This window comes from Mobula birostris, chromosome 12 (assembly GCF_030028105.1).
Source record: "Mobula birostris isolate sMobBir1 chromosome 12, sMobBir1.hap1, whole genome shotgun sequence".
NCBI lineage: Eukaryota > Metazoa > Chordata > Chondrichthyes > Myliobatiformes > Myliobatidae > Mobula > Mobula birostris.
The window spans coordinates 7,537,582-7,554,046 of NC_092381.1; the positions used below are offsets into that span (position 1 = coordinate 7,537,582).

General features: G+C 39.7%; 1 protein-coding gene across 1 annotated transcript in view; it reads right to left on the bottom strand.

Annotated features, from left to right (window-relative positions):
* The window catches only part of LOC140205737 (cAMP-dependent protein kinase catalytic subunit beta), a 239,223-nt gene that overhangs the window by 53,170 nt on the left and 169,588 nt on the right, over positions 1-16,465 (bottom strand). Inside the window, exon 2 of the mRNA XM_072273292.1 lies at positions 9,828-9,889. Within this exon, the coding sequence (XP_072129393.1) occupies positions 9,828-9,889 (62 nt within the window). The remainder of the gene's footprint in view (positions 1-9,827; positions 9,890-16,465) is intronic.

The window sequence follows — 16,465 nt, forward strand, 5'->3', positions numbered from 1 at the left end:
GGGGGCTTATTGGGTCAGAGGGGCCTATTACTGTGCTGTATCAATAAATAAATCAAATAAATACAGTCATGTTCTGGTCACAGAAAGACCTTGTCATTCCAAATACAAGTAAACCCCATCTCTCAGAATCCCTTCCAATAACTTTCCCACCATTGATCAGAGCTACTCTGCAAGATCCTTAAGCAGATATAGATTAATGCTCAGTAACAGAGGTGACCTTTGGAATCAATGCACATGGAACCTGAATGGGCAACATACTGGTTTAAAAATCTTAAAATGGGATTTAAATACAGAATCCAAAAAGGAATGGAGTTCATTCTGATCTGCTGTGCAAGCAGGCTGCCAGCTCACTTATACCTCGTATAAATTATGGTTGTGTTGGTTGTTGACATAAATGACAGATTTCCCTGAATAGTTCGATGTACCTGTGAAAAAAATAAAGCTAATCTTGAACCCTATACAAAAGCAAATTTGGAAAAGCACTTTCAAGTTGACATTCAATGTAAAAAGCAACTGTATTTTATCTGAGTAATAAATGAAAATTTTAAAAGAAATATTCATTGTTCATACTAAGCTCCAGCTGTAAAGTGGCTTTTATCAAACACATAGATGTTAGGAGGTTAATTGTACTTGGGCAGTGTGGGCTCACTGGGCTGGAAGGGCCTGTTACCCTACTAATTAAAGGAGAAAAATAAACATTCAAGGACAAAAGGGGACATAAAGTTTCAAAAAAGTAATTATCAGCTGCAAATGGATGGTCAGTCGGTGGCTTAGATAGAGTGGACGTGGAAGTGGACTTCCTACAGTGGGTGAGTCTATGACTGCAGTGCACAGCCTCAGAATAGAGATGAAAAGGAATTTCTTTAGCCAGAGTGGTAACGAATCTGTGGAATTCATGGCTACAGTCATCTATGGAGGCTAAGTTATTGGGTATCGGGTATATTTAAAGCAGAGGTTGATAGGTTCTTAATTAGTAAGGGGGTGTCAAAGGTTACAGGAAGAAGGCAGGATAGTGGGTTTGAGAGAAATATATCAGCCATGATGGAATAAGTAGAGCAGACTCAATGGGCCAAATGGCCTAATTCTGCTCCGGTGTTTTATGGTTTTAATGCTTAATAATGAATTCTTTGCATACCTTTTCATCAGACAATGGAAATGTTTAAAGCAATAATCAACTGGTCTAATACTGGAAACCAGCTGTTAAATCAATTATGTCAAATTACAGGCCTACAGTTAAATCCATTCATTTAGACCACAGTCTCAGAATGGAGTACAATTCAACTCCCTAACCTAAAAGTTACAGTCCAATAGATGAAGCCCACTCAAGTTTAGATACCAGAATGCGCGCTGATCTCAAACCATGATCTAGATATAAATGGAAAATAACTGCCAAGTTTGTGCTTCTAATTATCAGATCATCTTACATGGTCAGGCATGTAAGGGCACCAATTAATGCTAACACTTGGTTAGGCTTTGATCTTGTCTTCACCTAAAACATGATTTACCTTAACTCTTACTGTGCAGGCTTATTTAAAAATGGCCACTTCAGTAAAGCAACCATGCAACAACTGGCACTTAGGAACAACTGCCTTGGAATAGGTGGCCAACTTCTGCACGTAGAACATAACAACACAATACAGGCCATGATGTCGTGCCGACCCTTTAGCTTACTCCAAGATCAATCCAACACTTCCCTCCCACATAACCTTCCATGTACCTATCTAAGAGTCTCTTAAATGTCCCTCATGTATTTTACCACCATCCCTGGCAGCACATCCTATGCACTCATCACTCCGTGTAAAAAAATCTACCTCTGACATCTCCCACCCCCCATACTTTCCTCCAATCACCTTAAAATTATGCTCTGTTGCATTAGCTATTTCCATCATGGGAAAAAGGAAAAAGTCTCTGGCTGCCCACTCACTCTATTACCCTGTGTAAAAATAATCTACCTCTGACATCCTCCTTATACTTTCCGCCATACATCTTAAAACTATGCCCCTTATATTTAAGGGAGGTAGCAAATAAGTTTCACATATTGGAAGGTTTAAGAAATATGATGCTAATATTTGCAGCTTGTGCTTGTAAAAATCAGTTACTAATGACTAAATGCTAGTAAAATATATTGGCAACCTGCTTGCTGAACTTTAGTCTAATTCTGTTGTCTCTCTCTAGTGTAATTCATATTTTATAAGTAATACCCAGTTACATGAAATAGAGGGGGAAAAATATATAGAAACCTAACCAAGTTGAATGGAAAAGTCTACAGAAAGTGGATGCAGCCCAGTCCATCACAGGTGAAGCCCTCCCCAACATGGAGTGCTATCACAGGAAAGCAGTATCCATCAAGGACCCAACCCAAGCAACACACACAAAATGCTGGAGGAACTCAGCAGGCCAGGCTGCATCTATGGAAAAGAGTACAGTCGATGTTTTAGGCCGAGGCCCTTCAGCAGGACTAGTGAAAAAACGATGAGGAGTAGAGTTGAAAGGTGGGGGGAGGGGAGGGAAAAACACAAGGTGATAATTGAAACTGGGAGGAGGAGGGGTGAAGTAAAGAGCTGGGAAGATGATTGGGGAAAGAGGTACAGGGTCGGGGAAAGAGGTAAATCTAATAGGAGAGGACAAGACGACATGAAAGAAGGAAAAGGGTGGAAGAGCACCACAGGGAGGCAATGGGCAAGCAAGGAGATAAGGTGAGAGAAATCCATGGGTTTATAATAGACATCAGTCGATAAGCTGTCTTCAGAGACAGAGACAGTGAGATTGGGAAAAGGGAGGGAGGTATCAGAAATAGACCAGGTTAATTTGAGGGCAGGGTGAAAGTTGGAGACAAAGTGGATGAAGTCCACCAGTGCATTCGATGTAGTGTAGAAGAAGTGGGGGACAGCCACCAGTGTAGGATTGGAACATAGACTGCTCCACATAGCTGACAAGGCGGCCGGCATAGCTGGGAGCCAGGCGAGTGCCCATGCATGATTTGAAGGAACCAAATAAAAAGTGGGAGGAGCCAAGGGAGAAATTATTAAGAATGAGGACAAGGTCCGCCTACAGAGGAGAGTGGTGGTGGAGGGGAACTGATTGGGTCTGGTGTCCAGAAAAAAACAGAGAGCTTTGAGGCCTTCCTGGTGGGGGACGGAGGTGTACAGGGACTGGACGTCCATAGTAAAAGTAAGATAATGGGGGCCTGGGAACTTGAAATAATTGAAAAGATCCAGAACATGTTAAGTGTCATAGATCTAAGTAGGAAAGGACTGAATTGGTTGGGGGGGGTGGGGGGCGGAATAAAATAGAGTCGAGGTTTGCAGATATCAGTAGGGCAGGAACAAGCTGAGACAATGGGTCTACCTTGCCAAGTGGGTTTGTGGACCTTGAGTAGGAGGTAGAGACAGGAGGTGCGGGTTGCAGGAAGTATAGGTTGGTGGCAGTGGATGGGAGATCACCAGAGCTAACAAGGTCAGAGATGATGAGCATCCAGGCCATGCTCTCTTCTCACTGCTGCCATCAGGAAGGACTCAGGTCTCACACAACCAGGTTCAGGAACAGTTATTACTGTTAATCATCAGGTTCCTGAACCAGAGGGGGTAACTTCCCCCATCCCAATACTGAACTTTTCCCACAATCTATAGACTCACTTTCAAGGACTCTTCACCTCAGGTTCTTGATATTTAATGTTCATTTATTAATTATTTGTTTTTGTTTTCTTTGTATTTACTGTGAATGCCAACAAGAGAATGAATCTCAGGGTTGCATATGGTGACATATATGTATTCTGATAGTAAATTTTCTTTGAACAATGAAGTCACCCAACACAAATTCCAAAACACATTAGGAGCACGAGCAGGTCAGAGGGCACGTCAATCCTTGTACCAGTGCCATGATATCCCAGTTGTTATACTCAGTGTCTCTGCCTATGACAGCAAGAAAACTAATGATGTCCTGATGAAGCATCTTGGCCCAAAACATTGTTTATTGCTTTCCATAGATGTTGCCTGACCTGCTGAGTTTCTCCAGCATTTTGAATGTGCTACTCCAAATTTCCAGCATCTGCGGAATTTCTTGTTTAAAAAAGCTGAATGCTTTCTTCACTACACTGCCCGCCTGTGTTGTCATTTGAGAAGCAATGGACCTGCACCCCAAGCTCCCTTTGTGCATCAGCATTTCAAAGATCCCTGCAATGTACGGTCAAGGTCAAAGTAAATTTATTATCACAAATGCATACATGTCACCATATACTAACCTTGAGATTCGTTTTCTTGCAGGCATATAGAGGAAAATAAAGAAATACAATAGAATTTATGAAAAATTATACAGACACTGACAAACAACCAATGACAAACTGTGCAAATAAAAAACAATAAAACAAGAGTTGTAGAATTCTTGAAAGTGAACCTGTAGGTTGTGGAATCAGTTGTATATCAATACGTATACATTAGATTTATATACATCTGGCCAGTACTGGACAACTCAAAATGCATTACCTCACCCTTACCCAGTTTAAATTCCATTTGACACTGCTCCACCCAACTATATGTCTCTCTCTGTATCATTGGGTAACCATCCTCAACTTGTGTTGTCAGCAAACAACAGACATTCTCATCCACATCACTTACATATGACAAACAAAGGTCCCCAGAACCACCTCTGCGGTACACACTGGTTACAAATGTTGACCTACTACTAGCCTAGATATCTTGGACCTCCATATGCCTTAACTTTCTGGACAGTGTGGGATCTGGTCAAAAACCTTGAAGTCCATGCATACCCTACCTTCTTTCCATCAAGGGCTGGTACAGTAGTGTTGCACTTAATAGTGGCAGCAATCAAGGTTCAGTTTCTGCTATTGTCTGTAAGGGGTTTGTATGTTCTCCCCACGACCACTTGTTTCCTCTGGGCGCTCTAGTTTCTTCCCGTATTTCAAAGACATAGGGGTAAGAGTTACTAAGTTGAGGACTTGGCAATGTTGACACTGGAAGCTTGGTGACACTTGTGAGCTGCCCTCAGCACATCTTCAAAGTGTGTTGGTCACTGATGCAAACAGCGCATTTCATTGTATGTTTCAACATACATAGAACAAATAAAGCTAATCTTTTAAAATCTTTATTTCTCAATTAGTGACTTCTCAAAAAACACTAAGATTTGAGAGGTAGGAAGGATTTTCTATAAACAAAATCATTCTGATTCCCTAGGACCAGTCCCAGATTTCCAAGTGATAAATCCTGTCCCTAAGAATTATCTTCCAATAGTTTCTCTGAGATTGATATAAAGTTTACTAGCCTGTAGATTCCTCTTATCCCTACCACCCTTCAATATGGAAACAACATTGTTTACTCCAGTCTGCCAGTGCTAAGGGCAACGTAAAATTCTCCAGCAGAGCATCAGCTAGCTCCTCCTTACTCCCCATAACTGCCCAACATAGATTTCATCAGTTCCTAAGGATTTGTCTAGCTTAATGCTATCAAACACTTCCTGTTGCCTGATGCACACATTTTCCAGACTCTGACTATATACTTTGCCTATGTCTCTCATAACTTTATGCAACCAGCTTTCACTGTTTCAGGAAACAATCCAAATTTGTCCACACTCCCCTTATATCTAAAACTCTAATCTGGACAACATCTTGGTGAACCTCTTCTGCACCCTCTTCAGATCCTCTACATTTTTCCTGGAATGTGGGGACCACAACTGCACACAATGCTCCAAACATGGCCTAACCAAAGTTTTATACATGACTTCCTGACTTTTACTTATTTAGAAATACAGCACGGAACAGTCCCTTCAGCCCAGTGAGCCATGCTGTCCAGCAACCAAACTAATTAACCCCAGCCTAATCACAGGACAAATTACAATGGCCAAATAACCTAATTGATGCATCTTAGGTGTGTGGGAGGAAACTGATGTTGCTCACAAGAAGAATGGACGTTTTTTTTTATATATTCAATGCCCCTGTGCAGCCTGCCTTCTTTACCACCCTATTTATGTCTGCCTGTGCTACCACCTACTAAAGCCTATGTTTTTCAATACTGTGTATGTCCTAGTCTTTTCAGTCTACTTTCAGTGAGCTATGGGCAAAGCCCAATAAGCTTGGTAGCAAGGTACAATCATGCTTTCAAGGATCCTGTCATCTACTGTATACTCTCCTTGCATTTGACCTCCCAATACTTGTCCATCTGTTTCTCTGCCCACATTTCCAGTTGGTCCCGAGCCTGATGAATCCTTCTGTCACAGTAAAGCAGCATCCATCATCAAGGCCATGTTCTCTCCTCGCAGCTGCCATTGGGAAGGAGGTTCAGGAGCCTCAGAACCCACACCACTAGGTTCATGAACAGATGTTACCCCTCAACCATAAGGCTCTTGAACCAGAGGGATAACTTCACTAACCCTTTCACTGAACTGTTTCCACATCCTGTGGACTCACTTTAAAGACCCCTTCAGCTCAAGTTCTCAATATTTATTGCTTATTTATTTTTTCTTTTCTCTCTTTTTCATATTTGCAGTTTGTTGTCCTTTGAACATCGGTTGTTTGCCTGTCCAGATAGGTGCAGTCTTTCATTGGGACTATTGTATTTCTTGGATTTATTGTGTATGCCCACAAGAAAACAATATCATGGTTGTATCGAGTGACTTATATGTACTCTAATAATAAACTTATTTTGATCATTTCCTTTGACAATTTTCCTCACTATCCACAACTCTGTCAATTTTTGTCATCTGCACACTTACTAATCAACTCAATTACGTTTTTGGGCAAACCATTTACACATGGTCACAAACAAGAGCAATTCCAGTACTGATCTTTGCAAAACACCACTGGGTCACAGATGTCCAGAAACACTAACACCCCTCCATCGTCTATAGCCAATCCAATTGTAAGTCCAATCTACCAAGTCTCTGGATCAACCCGCCATGATGGACCTTATTGAAAGCTTTGCTGGAGCCCATGCTTAGAACATCCATTGCTCTATACTCATTGACCTGACAGAGATGTACAAGAAGTATGGATCGAGTGGACAGTTACAGACTTTCTCCCAAGTTGGAAATGACTAATAAAAGGGGGCATTCATTTCTAAAGGAATAGAGTATAGGAGCAGGGATGTGATGTTGAGGCTCTATAAGGCGCTGGTGAGACCTCACTTGGAGTACTGTGGGCAGTTTTGGTCTCCTTATTTAAGAAAGGATGTGCTGACGTTGGAGAGGGTACAGAGAAGATTCACTAGAATGATTCCGGGAATGAGAGGGTTAACATATGAGGAACATTTGTCTGCTCTTGGACTGTATTCCTTGGAGCTTAGAAGAATGAGGAGAGACCTCATAGAAACATTTCGAATATTGAAAGGCATGGACAGAGTGGATGTGGCAAAGTTGTTTCCCATGATGGGGGAGTCTAGTACGAGAGGGCATGACTTAAGGATTGAAGGGCGCCCATTCAGAACAGAGATGCAAAGAAATTTTTTTAGCCAGAGGGTGGTGAATCTATGGAATTTGTTGCCATGGGCAGCAGTGGAGGCCAAGTCATTGGGTGTATTTAAGGCAGAGATTGATAGGTATGTGAGTAGCCAGGGCATCAAAGGTTATGGTGAGAAGGCGGGAGTGGGACTAAATGGGAGAATGGATCAGCTCATGATAAAATGGCAGAGCAGGCTCGATGGGCCGAATGGCCGACTTCTGCTCCTTTGTCTAATGGTCTTATAACATTAAGGTGTTAGGAAGAAAATTGTGAGTGGTGTCAGAGGTAGGTGTTTTTTTTAAACAGAGTGGTGGGTGTGTGGAACACCCTGCCAGGCATGGTGGTAGAGGCAGATACTTTAGAAACATATAAGAGACTCTTAAATAGACACATGGATTAAAGAAAAATAGAGACCTATATGGGTGGCAAGGGTCAGATTAATCTTAAAGTATGTTAAAAGTTTGGCATAACATTGTGGGCTGAAGGCTTGTATTGTGCTTTAATGTTCTATGTTCTGTGATCACCTTCATTACCTCTTCAAAAAAAAACTGAAGTTTGTTAGCATGACTTCCCTCACATAAAGCCATGTAGACTATCCCTAATGTGAATTTGCTTTTCCAGATGCAAGTAGATCCGACCCTTGAGAATCTTCTCCAAGTTTCCCTACCACTGATGCAAGGCTCACTGACCTATTACTTCCTGGCTTGTCTCAACTGCCACTCTTAAACATAGGAATAATCTTGGCTATTCTCCAGTCCTCTAGGACTTCTCTCATGGTCCCAGCAATCCCTTCTCTCCAGTTTCCTATGGTGGAGGAGTCTATAAGACCAGAGCACACAGCCTCAAATCAGAGGGACATTTTTCTAGAACGGAGATGAGGAAGTACTGCTTTAATCAGAGAATGGTGAATCTGTGAAATTTGATGCCACAGTCGGCTGTGGCGTCCAAGTCATTGCGTATATTTAGGGCAGAGGTTGATAGATATTTGATTAGTCAGGGCATGAAGGGATATGGGGAAAAGGCAGGAGATTGGTGCTGGGAGGGAAAATAGATCAGCCATGATGAAATGGCAGATCAGACTTGACAGGCCAAAAGGCCTAATTCTGCTCTTATATCTTATGGTCTTATATAATCTGGGGGCGAACCTAGGCCCTGGGAATTTATCAAATTTAATGTTCTTCAATAAACCAAACAGCACCACCTTCTTGATATCAAAGTGCCCAAGAGTACCTGTATACCCCCCCCGCCTGATATTCTTTCTTCCCACTTCCTTGCAATTTATAGCAATATTAATATCTTTTCACTGTACTGCTGCCACAAAACAATACATTTAAAGATTAGCTTTATTTGTCACATGTACATTGAAACAACAAAACCTACAGCGAAAGGCGTCACTTGCGTCAATATCCAACACAGATGTGCTGGGAGCAGTTCACAACTGCCATCATAGCGTGCCCACAACTTACCAACCTTAACAAGTATGTCTTTGAAATGTGAGAGGAAACTGGAACACCCAGAAGAAACCCATGAGGTCACGGGGAGAATGTACAAACTCCTTAAAGAGAGTGGCAGGAATTGAATCCCGATCCCTGGCGCTGTAAAGTGTTAAGCTTGCCACAATACTACAGTGAATTTAAATTACACATCACACAAGTCGATGCTAATAAATCTGACTCTGATCTGACTATCCTCCCTGTCCTCCTCCTCAGTGATCACTGAGGTGAAGCACTTGTTTAGTACTTTTCCAATATTCTCTTGCTACAGGTGTAAATTCTCTTCTTGGCCCTCAAGTGGTCCTATCTTCTCCCTAAATGCATTATATTTAGAGATACAGCATGGTAACAGGCCATACTGGCAAATGAGCCCACACTTTCCAATAACACCCATGTGACCAATTCACCTACTAATGCACAGGTCTTTGGAAAGTGGGTGGAAACTCAGAAGAAACCCATGCAATCACAGGGACAATGTACAAATGTCTCCCAGACGCAATGGTATTGAACTTGGGTCACTGCTGTTCTAACAGCATTGAGCTAACCACTATGCTACTGTTCTGCACCAATGCAATATATCTCACTGGGGCTGCACCTTCCTGCAGCAATATCATATTTTCCATTTACTATACTTTTGGTTTTCATCTGTTCAGCAAATCTTTGTTATTAGGTGTGCATTTATGAACTATTGGAACCATTGCCAAGACTTTGGCATGTGTGTCTAATAGTTACTTTCAATTTTTTGAAAGGGATTTGATCCCACATCTCGACTGGAGTGATAATGCATAACACGGCTGCTCTTTCATATACACGATGCCCTCAGGCGGTCTCACATGATGTTATCGGTCTACACGAGCAAAGCACAAAATAAAATCATCAATACATACCTGTGGTGGACTTTCCCATTTTCTTAAGAAGTCTTCTTTGGCTTTTGCTAAGAACTCTTTCACTATGAAACAAAGAGAGGTGCAATGATTAGAAACACCAGCAATGGAACTGTCAGAAGCATGGCTCATGAAGATAAAAAATAGTTGAATTATCAGGTGTACAAGTAGTATTAATTTCTCTAAAAAATTTATAATCAAACCACTTGAGGATTGCCAAATACATAAAACTACTTGCACACAGGATACAAAATTATTTTTTCAACATTTTCATTGCACAAACTTAAAAGCTTCTCAGTGGAGGACTTTTATCTTTTATCAATCAGCTATTGCTACTAGTTTGCAACAAACAATTTCAAAAGAAAAAGTAAAAAGAAATCCCAAGCAACAACTAAGCAAGCAGTTTTAATGTTATGTAGCTACAAAGCAATGGATTGGAAATGCAAAAGGGCCACAGGCAAAGACACACAAAAGCAGTAAAATAACGCAAACCAAAGCTGCTCATAGTCACAGAAGATTGAATTTTTTTAAAAGTTCTTTTAAATATTAAGAGGCTGATCTGACTTTCTAATTGTAGCAACTTTGACACCAGAGAACTAAATCGCCATTAGGAAGTAGGCTTTTTAATCTAAGTACCTTTTTTTTTGACGTGCATATAAATAAGTGTTGTCATGAGAACAATGGACATTCACTAGAATGCACATAGATGAAATGTTTCTGTATTATATCAATAGTTATTTATTCAATTGCATTGAATCTTGTTCCACAATTTGTAAGTGACACATAAAACATTATTCAACTTCTGACAACACACATCAAAGTTGCTGGTGAACACAGCAGGCCAGGCAGCATCTCTAGGAAGAGGTACAGTCGACGTTTTGGGCCGAAACCCTTCGTCAGGACACAATTGTTCAATTTCTGAACAATTATTTAAATTGAATCAATGATATAAAGCCACCAGGAGAGATGGCGGAGCTGGTGCACTCCACAGGGGTGGTGTGGTGGGTGTGGCATCCAGGCTGGAGTCAGTGCTGCCCCCGGTGTTCGCTTGGCAGAAGACAAGTTGTATTGTGGTCGACTGCAGATTTCTGCTGCATTCACAGACTCAGGGTCTGGACTACTTTTTTTGTGTGGCTGTATTTTATTGTTATCTTACCTGTGCTTGCTATCTTGTATGTGCAATGTGTGCTTTGTGTGACTGATGATACTGTGCTTTGCATTTTGGCCCTGGAATAACGCAGTCTTGTTTGCCTGTGTTCATGGGTATTCATGTATGGTTGAATGACAATTAAATTTGAATTGAATAATTACCATTGTTATTTAGGTGATCAGCTTTATTAGTATTCACCTTCAATCATAAACTGATTTAACAATTCATCAATAATTGTTCAGGCATTACCAGTGGAAATTGAAACAAAACAATTTGAATTTTTTCCCTTTCCCAAAATATTCAAAAATTGACCTTCTGTGACTTTGGGCTTCTTATGAAATAACGCGCATACCAAAGGTCTCTACAGTTCATCAAGGGTTTTTCAGGACAATCACCCCAAGTAACCAAAGGGATGAGATGACGAGAAGAAAAGAAGGAGAGAAAAAAGTTTATGAATTTAACCACAGTAGAAAGGATGAATTACAAGTAGAACATACAGTACATTACACACTCCCAAAAATCAACAATATATATTTAAACAATTTTCCACTTCAGTACAGTACTGATGACAATACCCAACCATGGCGTGGAAAAGATGAGAACCTGGGAATAAAAGGGCAACACTCATCTCAGGAGAGCTATCGTAGTCATGAGAAGAAAAGAACTATTCAGCAAGTGTTTTAAGTGCTCCGAGTGAAATGTTAACACTATCCAGGAGGGACAAAACCAATTTCTTGACAAAGTGGCTGAATGATTCTTTGAATCAATGAACAGCCATAACTGTGTCAAGGTACAAGCACTGCATTTCCTTTTGAATGAGGAAAGGATACATTCTCTGCCAATGATAGATAAATTCTTTGTGTTCTCAATTTCAACTGCCTTTGATCTGAACACATTCAAATATTATTACGGGAAGCAAATCTGCAATATTTGGCCAACATCCAGATAAAATGGAATGCAAGTTATGGCTAGGTTTCAAATTGATGGCTTACTCTTGGGGTGAACAAATTGGAGGTGGTTCGACTGAGTTTGAGGCCCTCCACTGGTTGGGGTTGACCACGAATGTTGCGTCCCAACCGTCTATGTGATATGCATGCCAGGGCAGTATGAAATGGGGAGCAAGCTATTAGCTCTGCCAAGTTAATTCCCAGGAAAACAACTTTTTTCCCCCACAAAGAAAGCTATGAATGGAATTCCAGGAAAATAAAGCATACCTACACAAAGAGGTGTCAAAAATAAGGTAATTTCTACAACATCAAACACAAGACATTTGCAGGGTATTCTCAGGACAGACTGAGCAGAAACAAATAGTCTGATGTTATTAGAATCCATAATACTACAAAGCAATTGCAAGCATAATAATACAAAAAAACTTTTTCAGAAAGCAGAACTTGTCTTCCAATTTGTACATCACTTCAAAAAAACTCAAAAAACAATTACTTTCACCAAGCAGTAAGGCTGTTCAACACCTCTACCCACTAACCCACCCCTCCACACCCCAAACCACCACTACTTTATCATTTCCTGTCAGAGTCACCTTATGTACAGACACTCTTGTGCCTAGCGTCACTTTATGGACATGCAATCAATGTATATAAGCTATCTTCTGTCATTTATATTATTGTATCTTTTATTATTATCGTGTTCTTTATTTTATTGAGTTTTTTTATGTAGCATCAGATCCCAAGTAACAATTAATTTTGTTCTCCTTTACAATTGTGAACAGGAAATTACATTAAACAACCTTGAATCTTTAACCAAATCTCCCTCAAATGAAATCGACCAAGTAAACAGGACATATGTTAAATATTTAGACATTCTGTTCATAGACCATATCTCAACCATTAAAATTCAATTACCCTCTTTAAACAAAATACAGGCACAGAATGTGTTGAGGGTCTGAAGGAAATAATCTAATTTACAAGAATCGGCACAGGAATACACTCACTGAAATGAGAACAGTGTGGATAGGAATCATATGAGAACATATTCTACAAAATAAAATTCCAAAGTTATAGAGTGAGAACCGATAACTTTGGGACTTTATACATTTTAAATCTCAAAGCTCAAAGTAAATTTATTATCAAAGTACATATATGTCACCATAACAACCCTGAGATTCATTTTCTTGCAGGCATTCACAGTAAATACAAAGAAACACAAAATAATCAATGAAAAAGCACACATAAGATGGATAAATGTCCCATGTGCAAAAGATAACTGCAAATACAAAAAGGGAAAATAAATAAATAAATAAATAAATAAATAAATGAATGAATGAATGAATGAATGAATGAATAAATATTGAGAACATGAGATGAGGATTCCTTGAAAGTGAGTTCAGAGGTTCTGGGGACAGTTCAGTGATGGGCAGAGTGATGTTATAAGACTATAAGATATAGGACTTTATACATTTTAAATCTCAAAGCTCAAAGTAAATTTATTATCAAAGTACATATATGTCACCATAACAACCCTGAGATTCATTTTCTTGCAGGCATTCACAGTAAATACAAAGAAACACAAAATAATCAATGAAAAAGCACACATAAGATGGATAAATGTCCCATGTGCAAAAGATAACTGCAAATACAAAAAGGGGGAAAAAAAAAAAAGCAAAATAAATAAATAAATAAATGAATGAATGAATGAATGAATGAATGAATAAATATTGAGAACATGAGATGAGGATTCCTTGAAAGTGAGTTCAGAGGTTCTGGGGACAGTTCAGTGATGGGCAGAGTGATGTTATAAGACTATAAGATATAGGAGAGGAATTAGGCCATTTGGCCCATTGAGTTCAGCTCTGCTATTTCATTACAGCTAATCCAATTTTCCTCTCAGATTTAATCTCCTGCTTTCTCCCTGTATCCCTTCATGCCCTGACAAATCAAGTATCCATCAACCTCTGCCTTAAGTATACCCAATGGCTTGCCCTCCACAGCAGCCTGTGACAATGAATTCCACAGATTCACCACTATCTGGCTAAAGAAAGTCCTCATCCCTGTTCTAAAAGGACGCCCTCTATTTTAAGGCTGTGCCCTCTGGTCTTAGCCTCTCCCACCATAGGAAACATTTTCTCCACATTCACCCTATCAAGGCCTTTAACCATTCGATAGACTTCAATGAGGTCACCCCTTATTCATGAGAGCCATCACACACTCTATACATGAAAAGCCGTTCAATACTGGAATGATTTTCGTGAACCTCCTTTAAACCCTCTCCCGTTTCAGCACATCCTTTCCAAGATAAGGGGCCCAAACATACTCCCAATATTCCAGATGAGGCCTCATCAATGCTTTATAAAGTCTCAACATTACATCTTTGATTTATATATTTGAGTCCTCTTGAAAAGTCCCTTTGCACCTCAATTTTTTAAAATGTATTTTCTCTCCATTTTGAAAATAATTTTATCTTCAAATCTTTCATTTTATCCCCTCTGGTTCAAGAGCCTGATGGTTGAGGGGTACTAATTGGTCCTGAACCTTGTCGTACAGGTCCTCAAGCTCCTGTGTCTCCAACTAAATGGCAGCAGTAGGGAGACAGCATGGCCTGGAAGGTGGGGGCCCTTGATGATGGATGCTTCTTACAGACGTACACTGGGTTGTATCCACTACTTATATATATAGCAAACCAGGATAGTTAGCAGTCTTCTACCAGGTAGCAGACATGCAAAATTAGATTTGCTAAGCTTAGAACACAATATTATAGAAAGATCTGACCATTTTTCAGGCCAAATAGGTCAGAAAAATCTTCAATTAGTCCTGACGAAGGGTCCCGGCCCGAAATGTCGACTGTACCTCTTCCTAGAGATGCTGCCTGGCCTGCTGCGTTCACCAGCAACTTCTGTGTGTGTTGCTTGAAATTCCAGCATCTGTCGATTTCCTCGTGTATGCGCAGAAAAATCAAGCTACTTCATATTTCTTCATGGACAGTTTTTGTATAAATACAAACATTCATTAGTTTAATTGCAATACTGGATCGACATAGCTGATTTCATTTGGGAAAAATGTCTAGTGTAGTGTCTAACACTACACAGAATCCAACAGTAAACAACATGTTTGTTTAGTCATCTGGAGCTCTCACAAAGGTATATTCAGCAACATAAGATTTGTAAGGTGTGAGATTTAAAATGAGATCTTTTTGTTTTTACATAACCACCAATTAAGGAACCTTGCATTTTCTTATGTAGCTGACCGCAGCAGGTGGAGAAGCACTCCAAACCCAGGTGGAGAAAAATCCCTGAAAGCACAGGACACACGGGCCCATTGAAAGGAATGCTGCATCTCTAGCAGAGCTAAGACCACTTATAGAAGCGACCTTTGCAATACAGGCTGCCAATCTTGCATTAGTTTCATCAGCCATAGATGGCGATGCACCAACAACACAGCGAGCTAGGACGCAAAATCCATGGTCAGCCACTGATACTATTATTCAAGCCATTAAGTGGATATTATTACCCAATGATAAAATTAAAACTCTACACTTTAAATTGACAAGTAAATCAAAGTAGCTGTTCTGTCTCTAGTTACTTGGTTAACTAATTATACTACCAGCAACAACACAGAGTGCAAGTTGTAAATCCTCCATTAGGCAATAAATTAGTGAACTCATAGAATCATACTACCTCCATAATACCAAATATCATTGAAAGCTAGAATTTGATCTTTTTATACCACCCTTTCAAGCAACGTACACCCAGAGTGAAAATAATATTTTTCTTTGCTGATCTTATATATGATATCTTACAAAGTTATTTATTTATTCTATGGAAGATGTCCAAATCACTTTCAGTATATAGCTACCTTTAAACCATCAAGTCGCTAATTTTCAAATTTCATTCAAAAAAAACCTAATGCAATGGACTGCATCAATCTACAGCATCCAGAAAGAAAATTTGGAATACACCAACATAAAAGATTGAAATGTTGAAAAGCACCATCAGATTTCTGAACAGACAATGAACCAACTCATGAACACTACTTTTGATCTTTTTTGCACTACTTATTCAATTTTAGTATATTATTTCTTATTGTAATGTATATTTTATGCATTGCACTGCTGCCACAAAACATCAAATTTAACAACATGCCAGTCCTGATTCTACTCTTTTTTTGGGTAATAGCCCAAATTATATTGCTCCATTATATTTTTTCCACAACATTGTAGTTGAAAGATATGACCAAAGTATGTACAGTGGCATGCAAAAGTTTGGGCACCCCTGGTCAAAATTTCTGTTACTGTGAATAGTTAAGTGAGTAGAAGGTGAACTGATTTCCAAAAGTCATAAAGTTAAAGATGAAACATTCTTTTCAACATTTTAAGCAAGATTACTGTATTATTTTTGTTTCGTACAATTTTAGAGTGAAAAAAAAGGAAAGGAGCACCATGCAAAAGTTTGGGCACACCAAGAGATTTGAGCTCTCAGATAACTTTTACCAAGGTCTCAGACCTTAATTAGCTTGTTAGAGCTATGGCTTGTTCACAGTCA